The following is a 21,185-nucleotide window of genomic DNA, read 5'->3' as shown; positions in this document are numbered from 1 at the left end:
TACAATTATTATCGTATTTTTAACTATAGGAAAATGAATTATTGCAATCGCTGGTAGTGACTTTCATTGCCATCCTCTCATGTATATGATGGGCCACTAATGACGAGTATGGATCCTCTCCATTACGTCAAAAGTAATGGATGGTCCATTACCTCTAATACACTAATATAAAATCGTTATACTCTCTCCACCTCATCAAAACATTTGACCGTTGGATCATTCCTGAACAAAATCTTGGCTGTTGAGAAGTAATGGAAGGTAATGAAAAGAGGAGAGTAATGGAGAGGATCTTTACCCTTGTATGACGACGGTCTATATTGCATAGGTAAGACAGTACAAATTTGTACTTAACAAAAACATATCCGTTTTAAACAATAAAACTTATTATAATTTGCAATATTTCAAATATAGGGAATGATTATGATTTTATTCAATGTATTCAACTTGCTTTACACTCCTACATACGGAGTATATGATGTATATATATACAATAACATATAAGCGTAATTACGGAAGGAAAATGTTAGAATATATTGTATATATTTGTTTATTATGTTCTATGTTTGTAATTATTTGTTACCTAGTTTACGTTTCTGATTATGGAAAATACCATCATGTTTAGACTAGGAAATCGTCATTGTAAATGTGTATATATTTCAAGGATTGTCTCAATAATAATTCAAGCAATACATTCCTTTATGGTATCAGCTTCCTAGGTTTATCGATCCAAATCGCTTCCGCAACCCTAGATCTCTTCTCCCTCCGGCTAAACTCTCTACCTCTCCGACCTCACGTCATCCTCAAAATGCCTCCCAAAAACACATATCACCCTGCTCTCGCCGTTACGCAGATTCGCAATCACATCACCGTTACGCTTGGCATGGATAATGACCAATATCCGCTTTGGGTCGCTCTCTTCACGAACCACGCGAAAGCCACACGCGTGCTTCACCATATCATCGAGCCAGAATCCGGCAAGCCACCGGTGCCTACCACGGCCGATGAGAAGGAGTTGTGGGATGCTATTGATGCTACGGTCCTTCAATGGATCTATGCGACGGTTAGCACGGAACTTCTTGAAACAATTGTCGAATCAGAGTCTACTTCCATGGAATGTTGGACTCGGGTTCAACGAATTTTTCAAGATAATCAATACAGCCGTGCCGTCACTCTCGAGCAAGAGTTCTCCGGCACGTCTATGGCGGATTTCGCATCCGTCTCAGCATACTGTCAACGATTGAGGGCACTTGCTGATCAATTGAAGAACGTCGGTTCACCGGTCACCAATAATCGTCATGTTCTTCAACTTGTCTCCGATCTCACCTCGGCATACCAGGGCGTTGGAACAGTCATTCGACAAGCCAACCCGCTTCCTGAGTTTTATCGCGCTCACTCCATGCTAATTCTCGAAGAAGCCGACCTCGCCAAAGCTGATGCCTTCTCTGCCTTGTTTGCCAAACACAACAATGATGGCAACTCCTCCTCCTCAATTCTAGGTAAGTGATATACGATTAATTTACTCCTATTTTCCCTCTTTCTTTTATGCATACCGACTCGTATCGAGTCGGTTTCGGGTGTCTTTCCTTGCATTTTGTGCCCAATCCCCGTACTTGTTACCTTGTGTATCCTTTTGTGGGAGACGATCCAAGTATAGAGGAATTGGGGCAAGAAAGGCACCCCATTGCCTTTACATGAAGAAGAGGTGAAGAAATGGTGAACATTGTGTTCTGCCGGCAGACCGGCAGACCGGCAGCCGGTCTGGCCACCGGCAGAACACAACCCAGACTTTGCAAAAGAAGTGGAAGAAAAAGCTGAGTGCTGTGTTTTGCCGGCAGGCCGGCAGCCGGCCCACCGATAGAACACAGCAAGAGGAATTAATTGAAGATTTTGAGTAAAAACAAGCTTGACCTCGCTGCCAATAGGAGCACCGACAGCCGGTCAACCGGCATTACACACTCCAACAAAGAAGAAGAAGTCCTGAAGGTGGTGTTTTGCCGGCAGGCCGGCAGCCGGCCCACCGGCAAAACACAAATGCCAGATATTTTAATTCATTGCACGGTTTTGCCGGTAGGAGCACCGGCAGCCGGTCCACCGGCAAAACGCAGCAGCAGCGGATTTGGGCTTTTCTCTCTTTTCTTCCTCTTTTCTTCTTAATCTTGTACAAGCCTATAAATACCCCCTCCTTAAACCCTTTTGTACACACAACCCTAGATCCAATTTATTTCCCCTTTCAAGTTTCAAACTTTGCTAATCTTATTGTTAATCTTTCCTTAATTAGAGAAGTTCTTCAATTAATTAGTAATTGAATTTGGGTTTGTAAGAAGATTGAAGGTTCTCCTTCTTTATTATTTCTATCCAAATTCCTCTTTTGCTATTGAGTTGGTATTAATTCTCTCCCTATTTTCATTTGTTTACATTTTGTTCTTCCTTCAAGTTTGTTTGATTGTTTATGTTAATTTGTTGTTGTTGTTGGTTTGTTGTTGTTGTTTTCATCATTGTTCATCTTTTCATTGTTCATCTTCTCTTTGATTCTCTTTCCTTTGTTCATCTTTTGCTAGTTGTCCTCAAAGACTTAATCTTTGAGTTGATGGGGTTAAAGATTGTGTCTTTTAGTTTAACCAACCTTGTTATTAGATTAAATTATCTTTCTTTACAACTATTGTTGGATTGTTGCATGTTTAGTAGTAAAATTCATCTTCCCACCATGTTTATAACCAAAGTTTCCATCTTTATTGTTTATCTTGCAATTAGGACCATGATTAGTGAGTAGTCTTCCACTAGGGCTCGGTTTGACCCAACATGAGTAATTTCACTAATTGAATCTCATAAAGGCTAATTATTTGGGGAAATTGGTGAGGGTAGTTTGGAGGATTGATTTGGTTTATGGGTTGATTTTGGGTAGTGTCGATTTATGACCCTTGTCCACCAACGAGAGTTGGTTAGGTTGTGATTTGGATATCCGGGATTCGACCTTATTGTTAACCTTGGTTGAGACCGAAAGGGAGAACCGGGGTAGGACACCTCTAAACTAGTGTTTGAAATCGACCCTCGAGAGAGGGAGTGGGATGACCCGGAAATTGATGGGGCTTAATGACCTTAGCAAATATTGGACTACCTTGGGAAAATGCATGTTTTTGGGGTAGTCAGGTATTGAGTTAGGGATTCCGACCTTCGAACCCGAGAGGGGGTTGGTGGGTAGTCTTTGGTGTCCTATTTCGAACCCGAGAGGGGGGTCTTAGGCGAATTAGAGCCGTCACCTCCTCACCTAGCTACCCTTATGATTAGCCTAGAGATTTAATTGTGTGGAGTTACGAATTGTTTGGGAAGAACTGTAACACCCCGGTTTATAAAAGAAGTCCTCGTCAAGACATTCCTTAATAAAACGGACTGTTACCATCTCGGTTTCCCGAGGTAGTGAATAACAAATTAAACTCCAAGGCAATTTATATAATATTTTAACTGAATTATTACAAACCTCTTTTCAACTCAAATTACAAGAACTGACATAATTAAAAGTGACAGTCTTCTAGATGATGATCTAGTTACTAAGTCGTCGATCCGATGTCTCACGCCCGTTAAGCTCCCGTCCCATCTCTTAAACTTTGTCAAAGTCTGCTCCCCATAAAACGGATCATCACAGGTGTTCACGAATACACAGGGTCAACCACGAGGTTGAGTAGGGAAAACAGAATAAGTACGACAACAAAATACATAACTCCCTTTCCAAATCGTCACATCCTCCACCTCTCCATATCACAGACCCTGAATAATCTCCGCTCCATATCATATCACAGACCCTGAATAATCTCCGCTCCATATCATATCACATACCCTGAATAATCTCCGCTCCATATCATATCACATACCCTGAATAATCTCCGCTCCATATCATATCACAGACCCTGAATAATCTCCGCTCCATATCATATCACATACCCTGAATAATCTCCGCTCCATATCACATCACATACCCTGAATAATCTCCGCTCCATATCATATCACATACCCTGAATAATCTCCGCTCCATATCATATCACCACAACATCCTCCAACTCCAATGCATATGAATGCTCAAAAGAAATTGATGCAACACATTATCCATATAGATCAATTAAATGATGAATCATAAAATCATGCCAGTTATCCGATATTGTAATATCATACTCAGTATGATCAATTCAGTCAATCACCTTTCCGAATATAACTGATAACGTAAATCAACCACGAATCCAACCAACACAATTCAACAACAACGATATTAGGACAAGTGTATTTCCCCTACCTCAAATTGCAGAATGACAATCCAAACAGCTGCTAAAAATACTCCACGCGAAAACCGTCACCTAACATATAATATTTATTTAATTATTATTCCTTCAATTATCCCCCATTATAAAATAGCAATGATACCGAATATAACGACTTTCTAAAAGTGGAAAGTTTCCTAAAATAGAAACTTCCCGAAATAGTAGCCTTGCCCAAAATGGGAACTTCCTAAAATAGAAAGGCTACATATAAAGATAATGCGTACGACCATATTACCCGACGACTAATATGATTATCAAAGCATATAATAATAATATTAATAATAATACTAACAATACTAAGCATAATAATAATAATACGAATAATAATAACAATAGTCATAATGATACCCAACTATGAAACCGACACAACAATCTCTAGCCCGCGAAGCAACTCGACTCTAACTCAATACACGACACACGCACACAAGCCCATCAACCCGTGCCACCTGACCAAACCCGTGCCCCACAACCACCGCCAGCCACCACACGCCTGCACCCACATCAACCTGCTCCACCCCCGACACCCAGAAGTGGGTCGACTTCACAAGAAGCCGAACCACGGCCATAACCAGGCCTGGTTCACCACCCAGTCACCACAACACGCCTGAGAAGTCACGCTGTAGCAACTTCGACCACCCACAACACCACCTACAACCACCTCTGACTCCATCTCCGACACCTGCACGACACCTAGAATGTGGCACCACCACATCGACCTCCCCCGAGTCAATGGTGGCTCCACCCCAAGACCCCTACGTGAAACCGACTCAAAACGCTAACTTAGACGCCATTTCTGACACCAACAACCACAACGGCCACCCTCATAACCACCAGGAGACTCGACCCCACCCCAAAGACACAACCTAGCCACCACGACTCATCGACTACAGTGACACACCCAATATTACAAAAACGAAACTGGAAAACAAGGAAAATGAAACGGTGATGACAAGCCTTACCTCGCCTGAACCGCCACCTCAGCCACCCTAGCAACCGCCGCGCCACTCGCCTCTCACTCACTTACTTGCACAGTAGGGGTGTATAACAAATTAACAATGGAAGGAAATGGGTAGGCTTTGTCGGTTTAATAAGGGAGAAGAGGAACAAGGGGGTATGGGTTGTGTAGGGGTTGACGTAAACAAAGGGGTATGGGTTGCATAGGTTACATTAAAATAATCAAGCATGCCTTATTCTTGTCTCAAGGGTACGGAACACCCCCAAAATACGGTCCCCATAATTAATTTGGGTCCGATTGGTTTCTTATTTGTGTTTAACCAATACCCGAAATCCTATACTTAATTATCTTATGTGAAATGTAAACTTACGAGAATACTTCCGTATTATCCCGACACTGAGTAACATAAATATGTACCTACATTCGTGATTAAATTTACCGTCTTAATTAACTTACGATAGTTTTAATGTTATTATCGACTCAACTATTTCTCCGACATAATTGTAATACAAAATGTATAATAATTAATATAAAATAACATCCGTTTAATTAATTATATTATATAAAAATACGGGGTATCACAGTCTTCCCCCCTTAAAATGAACTTCGTCCCGAAGTTCGCTCCCATACTCAAACCTAAAAAGGATATTGTATATCCTACTTACGGATGTCACGAATTTCTAACACGGTTAACACCCACTTGACACATCAATTAAACATAACAAATACAGAATGTTACATTCTGCCCTCCTAAAAATAAACTTCGTCCCGAAGTTTAACTCATCATTATTTAACCAACTAATTAAAATTAATAACTACCTGAGAACACAATTATATAACACTAAATAATCATCTGAGAACACTGTCATCTTCCATCTAAATTCCGATCTCATACTCAACATAAACTCATTAACCATGGTCGCACTGGACCGTAACCATAACTCCCGTCATCATCACTCGGCTCATAGGCCAACTCATAACTCATTACCAATAGTTTAATCACACTCTCCTTTTTCACATCAACCACTAACCGAAGTAGGAACAAAGCATATAGAACTCATTTGCATAGGTATCCCACAACTAAACATCAACTTGGTCAACTATAATCTACAAACAAGTGCAAATTAAGCATCAAGATTTTACAATCCTACCCAACTAAAAGCATGGTTACGTCCCCGTAACCTTCATTATTATAACCACGTTCTCAAATTACTGCTAACAACTTAAAAATGATAAAAAGGTTCTCTACTTTCGCTTAAGTTAACTGGTCCTTACCAAAGACAATCTATATGCAAGCTCTCTCAAGGAAGCTACCGTTACCCGTAAAAATCATTAGTAATCATTCATCTCACCAATCCTTGTAATCTCCTACTTTAGAAACACAGGGAATCAATCAACATGCGAAAAGAATTAGGGTCCAAAACTTACTAAATCGATTTATGAAAATTTATACCTTAAGAAGTCTAGTCTGACTTTCCTTTACTTAATTGTACACATTTAGGTCAAGTCACCCAAATCACCAATAAAATGAAGACAACCAGTTTCGCAGTACTATTATCTTCGAAATATTTTAATCCTCACAACAAATGGGTTTGGTATTTATTCATAATTGACGAAAACACCTTGATTGGCAAATTTTCACAAACTTATTGGTCGAGTCAAACCAGTGAGTAAACAGCGATATTGGAAGATTAACGTACAAGACTATCATACACAATTTCATTCTTGATGTTAATTATATTTAGACCGTATCCAACACAATGACAGAAAAGATTAGATGTATTTAATTACACCAATTACAAGTGTTCCTTGCATATCATGCTAATATTAACATACCATGTTAACTCGTAACTCGCTTAAATCACCCCGTTACATTACCCGCCTTGACACTCGTAACTAACCATAACCCCAAATTCGCTACATGAACGAACAACATGCCCAAATTAATCCACTACTTATGACTCCGTTCTAGTTTCATTCCTCCAGGCTAGCAAATATCATGGAACCATACCACCCGACATTGGCTGAAAATCTTATTCTGAATTTATACTCGTACGACAAAATTTAACTTTGTTTTCAAAACTTTTACTTTCCTACAGGACGGTGAATAAACTTCTTAACATAATTCTTATAACAGAGCAGTCCATAGAATCCATTTACAGTTTACTACGAAACTCAAAATCAGAGAAACTTAATTCAATTCCTTCCAACAAAACAAGCTTAGGTGCCGACTCATATATCGTAATTTACAGGTTCATCTTATTCATTTCAATCCTATCTTTACTAATGAACGACTATTACCTCAACATCAGGGTTTTAGTTGTGCTTCTTTACTCAGTTATATTCACGGCTCAATTAGACGTACCTTAACGACTATCCTTTAAACCAACGTGTATCATGTGAATCATCAAAGGGTTATCCCATTATATTATTGCCAACATAGTTTTCATAAACAATCCTTATTAGAATATAATTAATAGTGATGACTCGAGAATATAGATATGCCAAATGTCGTATTATATCAAACAGTTTCTTTTATATCTTGCCCATACAATTGTAAGATTCACTTTAACATTTTATGACGATATAATGATGAACATATCCTCTAAGAATTAACAACACTGTTTATTTATCATGTCCTAGGTTTAGGTCCACTGAAATAGTTTAATGAAATGAAAGTTATAAGTATAACCATAGGCATACCGACTCATATGAACGACATTAGGACTCAGATGCATCCTACATGTGTGAACATTTTGACACAATCACCACTATCATCCATGTGTAAACTTTTAAACATACTATTATAATTTTCATGCGAGTGTATTAGAATAATCAAATTACTTTCAATACTATCAACTTTACTAAGATGTGACAATGTAGTTTTATTATTTATATATGTCCGACCACTATGCAAATATGATATAAAATATTACTAACATGCCAAACATTTATAAAACATGTAACAACTGGACTCGTTTAAAATATTTCACCTTCGATTACGAATCAAATTAATTTATTCAATTTTACCCATACCATCACGCCAACAATGTTATCAACTAAACTTCAATTTTTATCACTTTGGTTGAGATACGTAACTCACGAACATGCCTGCTACTATCATCATATAAGGACATTATAAATTCATATTATTAAAGCTCGTGAATTAATCAAACACTGTATGAAGACTCAACCTAGAACACACATTTTGCAAGTCATGATTCACGTTGTAACTTTCAAAGATCACGAATAAATAACCGTTCGATTAAAACTTGATTCATATTACTTTTACAAAACACGGAGAGTTAAAATCACAGGAAAAGAATTAGGTTCAAAACACAAGAATACCATTTTTAAAGAATTTTACAACTCAGTTGGTCCAAAACTTGGGTCAGTTTGCAAAACTTATTATTTAATATTGAGACATCAAGATTTTTCGTGGCTTATCAATTTGGAAACATATGCGAATTTTATGATCGATGGAATTAGGATTATGCGAGAATTATTAATGCAATTTAAATGTGGATTTTTACAACATCATTGGTCAAGCGTTACTGCACAGAACTTCCTAACCACATCTTACTAAAATATTTGTTTCTCCTAATCCGTATATCATATAAGCATGAAACCAACGTCAAACGATCACTAACTCCCAAGACTATCTCTCATAAAATTTTCATCCTTAAGCAACAAACAGAAAAGAATTGACAGTAAGGTCAACTGATGAGTACATCAACCCAAACGAGTTTTATCTCTAAGTTTTTTTTTTTATTTACTATCTTCCAACTCTTACAATCACACTATTGATACTAACCCATACCGACTTAGATCTCACACTATACTTACGTAAACATATTCCCCATAGAATCCCTTTGCATCTCGATCTACTCATTACCTCTACATTACGACTGATATGACGAAAACAGGTAATTCAATAGCGTTTCTTATTACTATCACATAATCATACTAGCATGGCTTGGGATCACATAACCGCATATCACTAGACATAATGGTACTATCAGCACATCATTCAACATCCACCTAGGTAATTATCATCGACTTGCAATTATTTTCATGCTCACGACTAGCACAACACTTCATTGATTATTAACCTGAACTCGAAAAGTTATTTCTCATTTCCCAACATTATATGATCACGCCATCGTTCATACAAAATACTTACCGTAGCGTTGTCCTGCAGAATGGTTAGAATACATAGGTCTTAAGGTACATATCAACTCGATTATGCAATAATCTATGCATCAATCAACACTTAGGCAACGATATAGGAACCTCAGGTTCAACCTTATGCAACTTTTCTACCCTTTCTCTCATATACCCTCAGGGCTTTCCGAGTCAAACTGAGAGGGCCACTGGTTCGGTGTGAGGGGGCCCCTAACTCAAACCTTACCTCAGTGTGCTCCTAACAGTTCTATCCCGGTGTTCATTTTAATTAGACACATCCTAGGTTCATTGGGTTCATTGGTTTAGGCCTGAGGATCGTTCGCTCTGATACCACTTTGTAACACCCCGGTTTATAAAAGAAGTCCTCGTCAAGACATTCCTTAATAAAACGGACTGTTACCATCTCGGTTTCCCGAGGTAGTGAATAACAAATTAAACTCCAAGGCAATTTATATAATATTTTAACTGAATTATTACAAACCTCTTTTCAACTCAAATTACAAGAACTGACATAATTAAAAGTGACAGTCTTCTAGATGATGATCTAGTTACTAAGTCGTCTGATCCAGTGTCTCACGCCCGTTAAGCTCCCGTCCCATCTCTTAAACCTGTCAAGTCTGCTCCCCATAAAACGGATCATCACAGGTGTTCACGAATACACAGGGTCAACCACGAGGTTGAGTAGGGAAAACAAAATAAGTACGACAACAAAATACATAACTCCCTTTCCAAATCGTCACATCCTCCACCTCTCCATATCACAGACCCTGAATAATCTCCGCTCCATATCATATCACAGACCCTGAATAATCTCCGCTCCATATCATATCACATACCCTGAATAATCTCCGCTCCATATCATATCACATACCCTGAATAATCTCCGCTCCATATCATATCACGGACCACTGAATAATCTCCGCTCCATATCATATCACATACCCTGAATAATCTCCGCTCCATATCACATCACATACCCTGAATAATCTCCGCTCCATATCATATCACATACCCTGAATAATCTCCGCTCCATATCATATCACCACAACATCCTCCAACTCCAATGCATATGAATGCTCAAAAGAAATTGATGCAACACATTATCCATATAGATCAATTAAATGATGAATCATAAAATCATGCCGATTATCCGATATTGTAATATCATACTCGGTATGATCAATTCATCAATCACCTTTCCGAATATAATCGATAACGTAAATCAACCACGAATCCAACCAACACAATTCAACAACAACGATATTAGGACAAGTGTATTTCCCCTACCTCAAATTGCAGAATGACAATCCAAACAGCTGCTAAAAATACTCCACGCGAAAACCGTCACCTAACATATAATATTTATTTAATTATTATTCCTTCAATTATCCCCCATTATAAAATAGCAATGATACCGAATATAACGACTTTCTAAAAGTGGAAAGTTTCCTAAAATAGAAACTTCCCGAAATAGTATCCTTGCCCAAAATGGGAACTTCCTAAAATAGAAAGGCTACATATAAAGATAATGCGTACGACCATATTACCCGACGACTAATATGATTATCAAAGCATATAATAATAATATTAATAATAATACTAACAATACTAAGCATAATAATAATAATACGAATAATAATAACAATAGTCATAATGATACCCAACTATGAAACCGACACAACAATCTCTAGCCCGCGAAGCAACTCGACTCTAACTCAATACACGACACACGCACACAAGCCCATCAACCCGTGCCACCTGACCAAACCCGTGCCCCACAACCACCGCCAGCCACCACACGCCTGCACCCACATCAACCTGCTCCACCCCCGACACCCAGAAGTGGGTCGACTTCCGCCGGCAAGCCGAACCACGGCCATAACCAGGCCTGGTTCACCACCCAGTCACCACAACACGCCTGAGAAGTCACGCTGTAGCAACTTCGACCACCCACAACACCACCTACAACCACCTCTGACTCCATCTCCGACACCTGCACGACACCTAGAATGTGGCACCACCACATCGACCTCCCCCGAGTCAATGGTGGCTCCACCCCAAGACCCCTACGTGAAACCGACTCAAAACGCTAACTTAGACGCCATTTCTGACACCAACAACCACAACGGCCACCCTCATAACCACCAAGAGACTCGACCCCACCCCAAAGACACAACCTAGCCACCACGACTCATCGACTACAGTGACACACCCAATATTACAAAAACGAAACTGGAAAACAAGGAAAATGAAACGGTGATGACAAGCCTTACCTCGCTCGAACCGCCACCTCGGCCCACCCTAGCAACCGCCGTCGACTTCACTCGCCTCTCACTCACTTACTTGCACAGTAGGGGTGTATAACAAATTAACAATGGAAGGAAATGGGTAGGCTTTGTCGGTTTAATAAGGGAGAAGAGGAACAAGGGGGTATGGGTTGTGTAGGGGTTGACGTAAACAAAGGGGTATGGGTTGCATAGGTTACATTAAAATAATCAAGCATGCCTTATTCTTGTCTCAAGGGTACGGAACACCCCCAAAATACGGTCCCCATAATTAATTTGGGTCCGATTGGTTTCTTATTTGTGTTTAACCAATACCCGAAATCCTATACTTAATTATCTTATGTGAAATGTAAACTTACGAGAATACTTCCGTATTATCCCGACACTGAGTAACATAAATATGTACCTACATTCGTGATTAAATTTACCGTCTTAATTAACTTACGATAGTTTTAATGTTATTATCGACTCAACTATTTCTCCGACATAATTGTAATACAAAATGTATAATAATTAATATAAAATAACATCCGTTTAATTAATTATATTATATAAAAATACGGGGTATCACAAGAACCGAGTCTTAGGTTTTTAATCTATTTGATTTACAACTTTTCATTTTATCTTGCTCTTTCACCTATTTCTTATTTAGTTTATTTTCTCTTGTTTTTGGTAGTTCTAGTATAACCATTTTCATCCCTAATTGCCGACTTAGCTAAACGATAGGATTAGAACAATTAGTAATCTTTTCAACTCCTTGTGGGATCGACCCTTAATAGTGTACAACGATAAAATCGTGCACTTGCGAGGTATAGCTTGATACCATCAAGTAATCTTTTCAACTCCTATGTCCTATGAAATGCAACAAAGGTAGAATGCACGCAAAATGAAGCAAGGGTTAAAACGGGGCTAAGGAGAAGGTCGAAACGGGATTGGTGCAAGCACCGTTTGGACATGTGGGGCTCAAATCAAGAATTATCGACACATCACATCCCATCTCTTATTGAAACACATGAGACACGTCTATGCCCTAACATAGCATTGATGAGCAAAACTATGCAAAAATTGCACAAACCCAACTCAAGTAGGAAAAATTTGATAAAACTCCTTTTATTTCAACAAATGGTAACGTCTACACCGTAACAATGGCTCGATTTTCCAAGCCATGCAAAAAATGTGTAAACCCGACTCATCATTGGAAAAACATCAATTTGCCCGTTTTATTTAGCAACGGCTTTTTATACCCCATTTAATGATGAGGAGGGGTGTTGCTTGCCTTTTTCTTTTCTTTATAACATATATACAACATGACTCACTATTTTTTTGATTTTTCCACGACATTTTCACTTTTTCTATTTTGCTTTTCATTACAATTTTTACAACCTCTTATTTATATACAAAACCAAATTCACATCGAAATCCGACCCAAGTGGACGTGCAAGCCATCCACCGTCACGACCCAAATCACCTCCTATAACACAACTACAAAAACCGACCAATTCTTGATTAAGGGAGGGTGGTTATGGGAATGTAGCTATTTTAAGTGGGTTTGCCAAATGCAAAGGCTAAGCTCAAAGGGGGTGAATAAAAAAGGGAAACGATGTAGGGGAGAAAACAAGGCTATTTGGCTATGTGAGGTTCATAAAAACTGATTTTAGCTTCATATCATGTGCACAAAAATGTAATGCAATTTCACGGTCTAAGGACGATGCGACACACTTATGCGTAGTGATGTGACACGCCTCGCGAGGAGACCTACTCTCGAACCTAGATGAGGGCGGGGTATGAATGTACCCACCCTAGGAGGCTCTACCCTTACCTTTGAGTAGCTAAGTCGAGCCAAAGGTCTAGTCTACGACCCTAGGTCTCACAAGATCGGTCTAAACTCATTGGTCAAGCCCTCCTTCCTCGGCTAACTAAGAGGCCACGGGTGCGAGTCACGAGGAGGGGAAAGGCACAATTGGGCACATTAGCTCATCATGGGGGTACTTGGTTCCCTTCCTTGACCATGTTCTTCCTTAAAAAATTATATACAAACTCAATGCAAAATGAAGGAAATACAACATATATTTACATGTGAACAAATGCATGCGGAAATTTAAACAAACATGAAATGAAACGTGCAACAAGTTGGCTAATCCTAGCAGCACATCAACACCAACAATCCAAACGGTCTCCCAAGGAGACACCCAAGGCAACATAATTCCCATTCTCCTTCAAAATATCCAAGATACCAAAAAGAAAGAATAGTAAAAGGAGTAAGAGATAGGAAGGATTATACCAAGCGGTCTTCTAGCTCCTTTTTGCCTCAAGTGGTCAATGCGCCATGATGAAGGGTATCAACATTACCATGCCTTTCATTGATGCCGTAAAGGAGATTCCAAGCTATGGAAAGTTCTTGAAGGAGCTAATCTCAAAAAAAAACTCCTTGAGCCCGACAACTACGGTGAACTTATCCAAGGAGTGTAGTGCAATTCTTATGAATGAGGCTCCTCAAAAGCTTGAAGACCCGGGGAGCTTTTCCATACCTTGTAAGATTGGGACCGTGCATATTGAGAGAGCCTTGTGCGATTTGGGGGCAAGCATTAGTCTTATGCCCCTCAAAATTTTCAAGAAATTGAAAGGTTATGAGCTTTCACCAACAAGAAATTGGTCTTGTGGAGGATGTCCCGCTCAAGGTGGGGAAACTTGCATTCCCATGTGATTTCTATGTACTGGACATCCCCGAGGACTCAAATATTCCCATCATATTGGGGCGCCCTTGCCTTGCTACGGGGGGTGCCATGATTGATGTGAAGAATGGGAAGCTTTCTTTACAAGTGGGTGAAGATAAGGTTGAATTCTCCTTGAACAAGGCTATGAAAGAGCCTTCGGCAGAAAAGTCTTGTTATATGATTGATGTGGTAGAAGAATGGGTTGATATGAAGAAATTTGATGAAGACAAGGGTTTGCAAGGGTTCCTTGAGGGCAAGGTAAAAGATTGCAAGGAGCACCGGGAGTATGCTTTAGCTATGGAAGCAACAATTGAAGAAGACCCGGATAAAGAGTTTGAGAGCTTGAGAGGAGATGGTAAAAAGGAGGAGAGATCTACGCCTCCTCAAGTGGAGTTGAAACCTCTTCCCTCTACTCTTAAACATGCTTTCCTTGGCCCTAATGACACTTACCCTATTATTGTCAATAGTGCACTCAATGACACTGAACTTCAAAAGCTACTTGATGTTGTGAGAAAATACAAGGATGTCATTGGGTACTCAATTGATGATATTAAGGGGATTAGCCCTTCTTTTTGCACCCATCGCATTCATTTGGAGGATGAGAGTGCATCTTCCATTGAGCCTCAACGCCGCCTTAACCCCGCTATGAAAGAAGTGGTTAGGAAGGAGGTGTTGAAGCTCTATGATGCAAGTATAATTTACCCTATCTCCGATAGTGCATGGGTGAGCCCGGTGCATGTTGTGCCAAAGAAGGGCGGGGTCACGGTAGTCACCAATGACAAGAATGAGCTAATTCCAAGAAGAGTCACAACCGGATGGAGAATGTGTATAGACTATAGACGCCTCAACAAGGCAACTAGGAAAGACCATTTCCCCCTCCCTTTCCTTGACCAAATGTTTGAAAGACTTGCCCAACACTCTCATTTTTGCTACCTTGATGGGTTTTCGGGATTTTTCCAAATCCCGATTCACCCTAATGACCAAGAAAAGACCACCTTTACGTGCCCGTTTGGCACCTTTGCTTATAGGCGCATGCCCTTTGGGCTTTGCAATGCGCCGGCCACATTTCAAAGATGCATGCTAGCTATATTTTCCGAATATGTTGAGAATATCATGGAGGTGTTTATGGACGATTTCTCCGTCGTAGGCACCTCATTTGATGGATGTCTAGCTAATTTGGGTAAGGTCTTGAAAAGATGTCAAGAGAGCGGTCTAGTCTTGAATTGGGAGAAATGTCACTTCATGGTGACATCCGGGGTTGTTTTGGGTCATGTAGTGTCAAGTAAAGGCTTAAAAGTTGATCAAGCCAAGATTGAAGTGATTAAAACTTTACCCCCTCCCACTAATGTCAAAGAAGTTAGAAGTTTTCTTGGGCATGCCGGTTTTTACCGGAGATTTATCAAGGATTTTTCTTTGATTGCCCGACCCTTAACATTGTTGCTTGGAAAAGATGTGCCATTTGAATTTACTAATGAGTGTTTGGATTCTTTTAATAGGTTGAAAGAAGCTCTCATCACCGCTCCAATTATGCAACCTCCCACTTGGGGAGAACCTTTTGAGTTGATGTGCGATGCTAGTGATGTAGCGGTGGGAGCGGTGCTTGGACAAAAGAAGAATGGTAAACTCCATGCCATATATTATGCAAGCAAAACCTTGGACGAAGCTCAATCACACTACACCACCACCGAAAAGGAGCTTTTGGCGGTCATATATGCCATGAACAAGTTCCGTTCTTACTTGGTGGGCTCTAAAGTAATTGTGCACACCGATCACACGGCATTGAGGCACTTGCTAATCAAGAAGGAATCAAAACCACGCTTGATTCGGTGGATACTTTTGCTACAAGAGTTTGATATTGAAATTAGAGACAAGAAGGATGTGGAAAACGTGGTAGCCGATCATCTTTCTCGGCTATTCCATGTCAAGGGTAAGGATGGATTGCCAATTGATGACTCCTTGCCGGATGATCAATTATTCGCACTTGCTTTAATGGATGTCCCTTGGTACGCGGATTATGTCAATTACTTGGTATCCGGGGTCATCCCACATGGTTATGACTCCCATAAGAGGAAGAAATTCTTTCACGATCTTAAGCAATATTTTTGGGAAGAACCATGCCTTTACAAGTCTTGTGCGGATGGAATAATTAGAAGATGCATCCCGAACGAAGAGGTAAAACCCATAATCTCTCATTGCCATGACATGCCAAGTGGAGGGCATGGTAGCTCAAGAATAACCGCCGCAAGGGTACTCCAATGTGGTTTCTTTTGGCCTTCCCTATTTCATGATGTGGCAACCTACGTCAAGGGGTGTGACAAATGCCAAAGAAGTGGTAACATTTCAAGGAGGCATGAAATGCCAATGAACTACATACTTGAAGTGGAGGTATTCGATGTATGGGGGATTGACTATCAAGGCCCTTTTCCCCTCATCACATGGGAATGAGTATATCCTTGTTGCGGTGGACTACGTGAGCAAATGGGTTGAAGCCATCCCAACAAAGACTTGTGACGCAAAATCGGTGACTAAACTCATGGAAACGATCATATTCCCAAGGTTTGGGGTTCCACGAATTGTGATTAGTGATCGTGGAACTCATTTTCGGGAAAGGACTCTTGATGCTCTACTTAAGAAACATGGGGTGCAACATAGGCGTAGTCTTGCCTACCACCCACAAGCTAACGGCCAAGCCGAAATCTCTAACCGCGAGATCAAGATGATTCTTGAGAAGACCGTGAGCCGGTCAAGGAAAGATTGGTCAACCAAGCTCAATGATGCATTGTGGGCTTACCGTACCGCTTTCAAAACACCGATAGGAACTTCACCGTTCCAGTTGGTGTACGGGAAGCCTTGTCACTTGCCGGTAGAGTTGGAGCACAAGGCGCATTGGGCAATCCGACTCCTTAACTTTGACTTGAAGAGCGCCGGAGAGAAGCGACTACTTGACATCAATGAGCTAGAAGAGTTTAGGCTAGAGGCCTATGAGAGCTCTAGATTGTATAAGGAGAGGACCAAAAGATTCCATGACAAGGCCATAATTTGGAGAGAGTTCAAGGAGGGAGAGTTGGTTCTCCTCTTTAACTCAAGGTTCAAGTTGTTTGCGGGGAAGCTCAAGTCTAAGTGGTCGGGACCCTTCACCGTGGTCCGAGTGTTTTCACATGGCGCGATTGAAATATCCGATGGAGATCAATCCTTCAATGTAAACGGGCAAAGGCTCAAGCACTACGTTGCCGGAACCCCTATCATAAAGAATGTGAGCTCCATCGCTACCTATCTTCCAAATTATTGATTGTGATCCATAACTCCGTCGAGCCTACGACATAAAACAAGGGCGCTTCATGGGAGGCAACCCATGCATCTTTGTATATAGCTTGCATTCTAGACTAGTAGTGAGAGATTTGGAGTCGTACTTTGTCTATTTGGATTGGTGACGGAGGTCACTTTTGAAGAAAACAAGCATTATTTTCGTTGACCCGAAATCCCGACATCATGCGTCGGAGTAGTTGTGGAAAACAAGAATCCCGGGGTCAATGAAAAAGCTCGAATCCCGAGTTAAAGAAAAATTGAGCTGATTGGAAGAAAACAACGCAAAATAGCTGTGTGTTGTGATTTGCCGGTGGACCGGCAGCCGGTTGGTCCACCGGCAGCGAGGCCAAACTTATTTGCTGAAAATTGAAGTAATGGTGTGTTTTGCCGGCAGGCCGGCAGCCGGCTCACCGGCAGAACACACCTGGCAAAGCTGAAAACACGAAGAATTGATGATGAGGAGTGTGTTTTGCCGGCAAGCCGGCAGCCGGCCCACCGGCAGGACACACCTGATGACTTAGAAAAATTTGAAAAAATTGGTGAAGAGGAGTGTTTTGCCAGCAGGCCGGCAGCCGGCTCACCGGCAAGACACTCATACCTTGAAGCTGAGGAATTGATTTTTGAGTGGAAGTGGTGTTCTGCCGGTAGGGCGGCAGCCGGCTCACCGGCAGGACACACCTGGTATATGGGAATATTAAGAGAGGGGAGTGTTTTACCGGTGGACCGGCAGCCGGTTGGTCCACCGGCAGCGAGGTCAAAATCCTGAGGAAAGAACTCCGAAAAATAGAAAAAGGGGAAGTGTGTTTTACCGGCAGACCGGCTGCCGGTTCGCCAACCGGCAAAACACACTATCAGACGCAAAATAAAACACGATTTCACCCCATTTCTATTTCATTTCATCAATTCTCCTTCATCTTTCCTCCTTATTTTTCCCCCTTTCTAACCCTAACTCCCTCAAATCTCAATCAAACTTCCCTCAACCTTCACCAATCTCCTCCAATCATCAAAATGGCCGGAAGAAGGACAAGAGCGGATGTAGCAAGGGATCAATTGCTAGGGCCGCAAGTGATACAAATCCCGATCCGGACTTTCCTACGGTTGAGTTTGCCACACAAACTCAGAAGGGTAAGTTTATTCTCTTCAAAAATCGTCCCCTTACCCTAACAAAGTTTTTACATCATCCCTCCTTATCTACCCTTGGGATAGCTAGGGAGACAGAAGCTCTCTTTACGGGGTGTGGCATGAGGGGAATATTTACAATGCATGAGTATACTTACCCTCGCATTACTTGGGAATTTTTGAGTAGTCTTAAGATTACAAAACACCGGCAATCGAATATGGTGGCTACCCTTAGCTTCCGTCTCATGAACCGGGAACACAATATCACTTTGGGTCGGTTGGCTAACATTTTTGGGCTGGAAAATGCGCCGTCACATACCCCACCCGCTGATTTTCACTATTCCCGTGTATGGAAAGCGATTTCGGGCCTTGATGATAGAGTTGGAGTGAAAAGGCCCGCGATTAGTTGTCACAACCCCGTCATTCGGGTGTGGAATAGATGTATGGGTTGCACCGTTCTTGCGGTAGATGAGCCATGGGTGTTTAGGACCCACGAACTTGAAATATTGGGGTCCTACTTGTTCACAAAACCCACCCCCTTTCGAATTAATGTGGCTCACTACCTAGCCCTTAACCTATCAAAGATTGCAAGTTCTTCGGGGCACAAAATCCCGATACATGTGGGTGGCATGATCACCCGAATTGCCCGAAATTTGGACCATCCGGTAGACCTTTCTACCATGAATTGGTTACCCGGGGACACTTACTTGACAAAGCATTACTTGACCACAAGCCTCACGTGGCTCAAAGAGAACCCCGACGACGGCCATGAGTATTGGCAAATTAATTACAAGAACTCTATACGGCTTCCAAATGTCACCGCCGTTAAGATTGAGAAAGATAAAGATGATTACCTCCTCCCAATTCAAGCGGAGGCACCCACCGACCAACCTCCCCCTAATCCTACTCGTGTTTATTCACGAGACCGTCGAGTGGACACCCCATCCTCCCTTCAATACCAAATGCCGCAAACTCACCAACCCCCACCTTGGCAATTCCAACAAGGTGAGGGGTCTTCCTCGGGCCAACCGTCCTACCCTCCCTTGCCACCTTCTCTTACCGAGTGGATGGAGAGGATGGATATTGCCACGACGAAAGCCGCTAGTTAGAGGGACATTTTGGGGCGGAAATTGGACCGAATTTACTATGATCAAGCAACCGGGACGTACCCGATCTACGACGACTTTTGTAGACGGGAATACGTGCCCTTCGATGCCCCTCATCCTTCCTACTTTACTTGGCCCGATGGGAACTACTCAAGAGCGGATGGGAGTATGGTCCACGGAGGTCTAAACCTCCAACCGGACTACTTTGCCGCCCCCGTTTTCCCCCCTAGGCCCGAGCCTCGCCCGGAGGGGCATGATGCCCAATGGTTAGGGGTCCGGCCCTACTCTGCTAGTGATGTGGGTGCGTCGGGATCCGGTGGTGGTTTCACGGGAGGAGATAGCGGCGTGATGAACATGAGTGGAGACTTCACGGGAGGTTTCCGGGTGTCGGCGGTAGTGGAGGTAATTTCACCTTCAACCCCGAGGATTTAGTTCAAGGCTCCGACTTTACTACCGGAGATAATAATGATGATGATGATGATGATGAGATGGAGTCCTAGTCCCGAGAGGCCGAGTTGGTGGCCTATTATCCTCCCTTTTCAATCCAAAGCCTTTGGTATGCTCCTCATATTCAATCCAAAATGACAAGTACGATCTCTCCCTTTTATCCAAATTCTCTCCTTCATGTTTAATTTTTCCGCATGCATTTAGTTGCTAGCTCATTTAGTTGCATTCATATAGGATTGCATTAGATTTCAATTTGTAATATATTGTTACATTTAGTAATTGCATTCACTTAGCATAAATTGCATTGTAATTTAAATATTGCATATAGAATAGGGCATGCATTGCATTCTTATTCTAAAAATCACAAAAAAATGAAAAAATGACAAAAACCACCAAAAACATGTTAATTTCATTCCCTAATTTGCCCTCCCATGTCTATAAATAAGTGTGGGGAGGGCCAAAAAAAAATGAGACAAACCCAAAAACATGTCTTTTCATTTTAATTTCCTCCACACATTTATTTCCATTTGGAAGTAATGTAAATAAATAAGTGTGGGGAGGAAATTCACATTTAAAAAAAAAAAACCAACAAAAATATGTCTTTTTAAATTTTCAAAAAAACAAAAAAAAAAAGAAAAAAACTCAAAAATATGTTATTTTTCTTTTGAAAAATAAAAAAAATAAAAAAAATATGTTCATTTCTTTTTGTTATTCACTCCCTATGCTTTTGTCCATTGAGGACAATGTACATTTCAAGTGTG

At 41.1% G+C, this 21,185-nt stretch overlaps 1 protein-coding gene across 1 annotated transcript; it reads left to right on the top strand.

Moving 5' to 3' along the window:
* Nucleotides 1-805: 805 nt before the first annotated feature.
* On the top strand, nt 806-1,504 carry LOC141588748 (uncharacterized). The gene has a single exon (XM_074410174.1). The coding sequence runs from the start codon at nt 806-808 to the stop codon at nt 1,502-1,504; it is 699 nt and encodes a 232-aa protein (XP_074266275.1).
* Nucleotides 1,505-21,185: the final 19,681 nt, after the last annotated feature.

The sequence above is a fragment of the Silene latifolia genome, chromosome 6, assembly GCF_048544455.1.
Source record: "Silene latifolia isolate original U9 population chromosome 6, ASM4854445v1, whole genome shotgun sequence".
Classification (NCBI taxonomy): Eukaryota; Viridiplantae; Streptophyta; class Magnoliopsida; order Caryophyllales; family Caryophyllaceae; genus Silene; species Silene latifolia.
Note: the sequence above shows the minus strand (reverse complement) of the source record. Positions and strands in the feature narration are given on the sequence as shown.

Coding starts and splice junctions, on each gene's coding strand:
- LOC141588748 (XM_074410174.1), top strand. CDS start 806: ATGCCTCCCAAAAACACATATCACCCTGCTCTCGCCGTTACGCAGATT.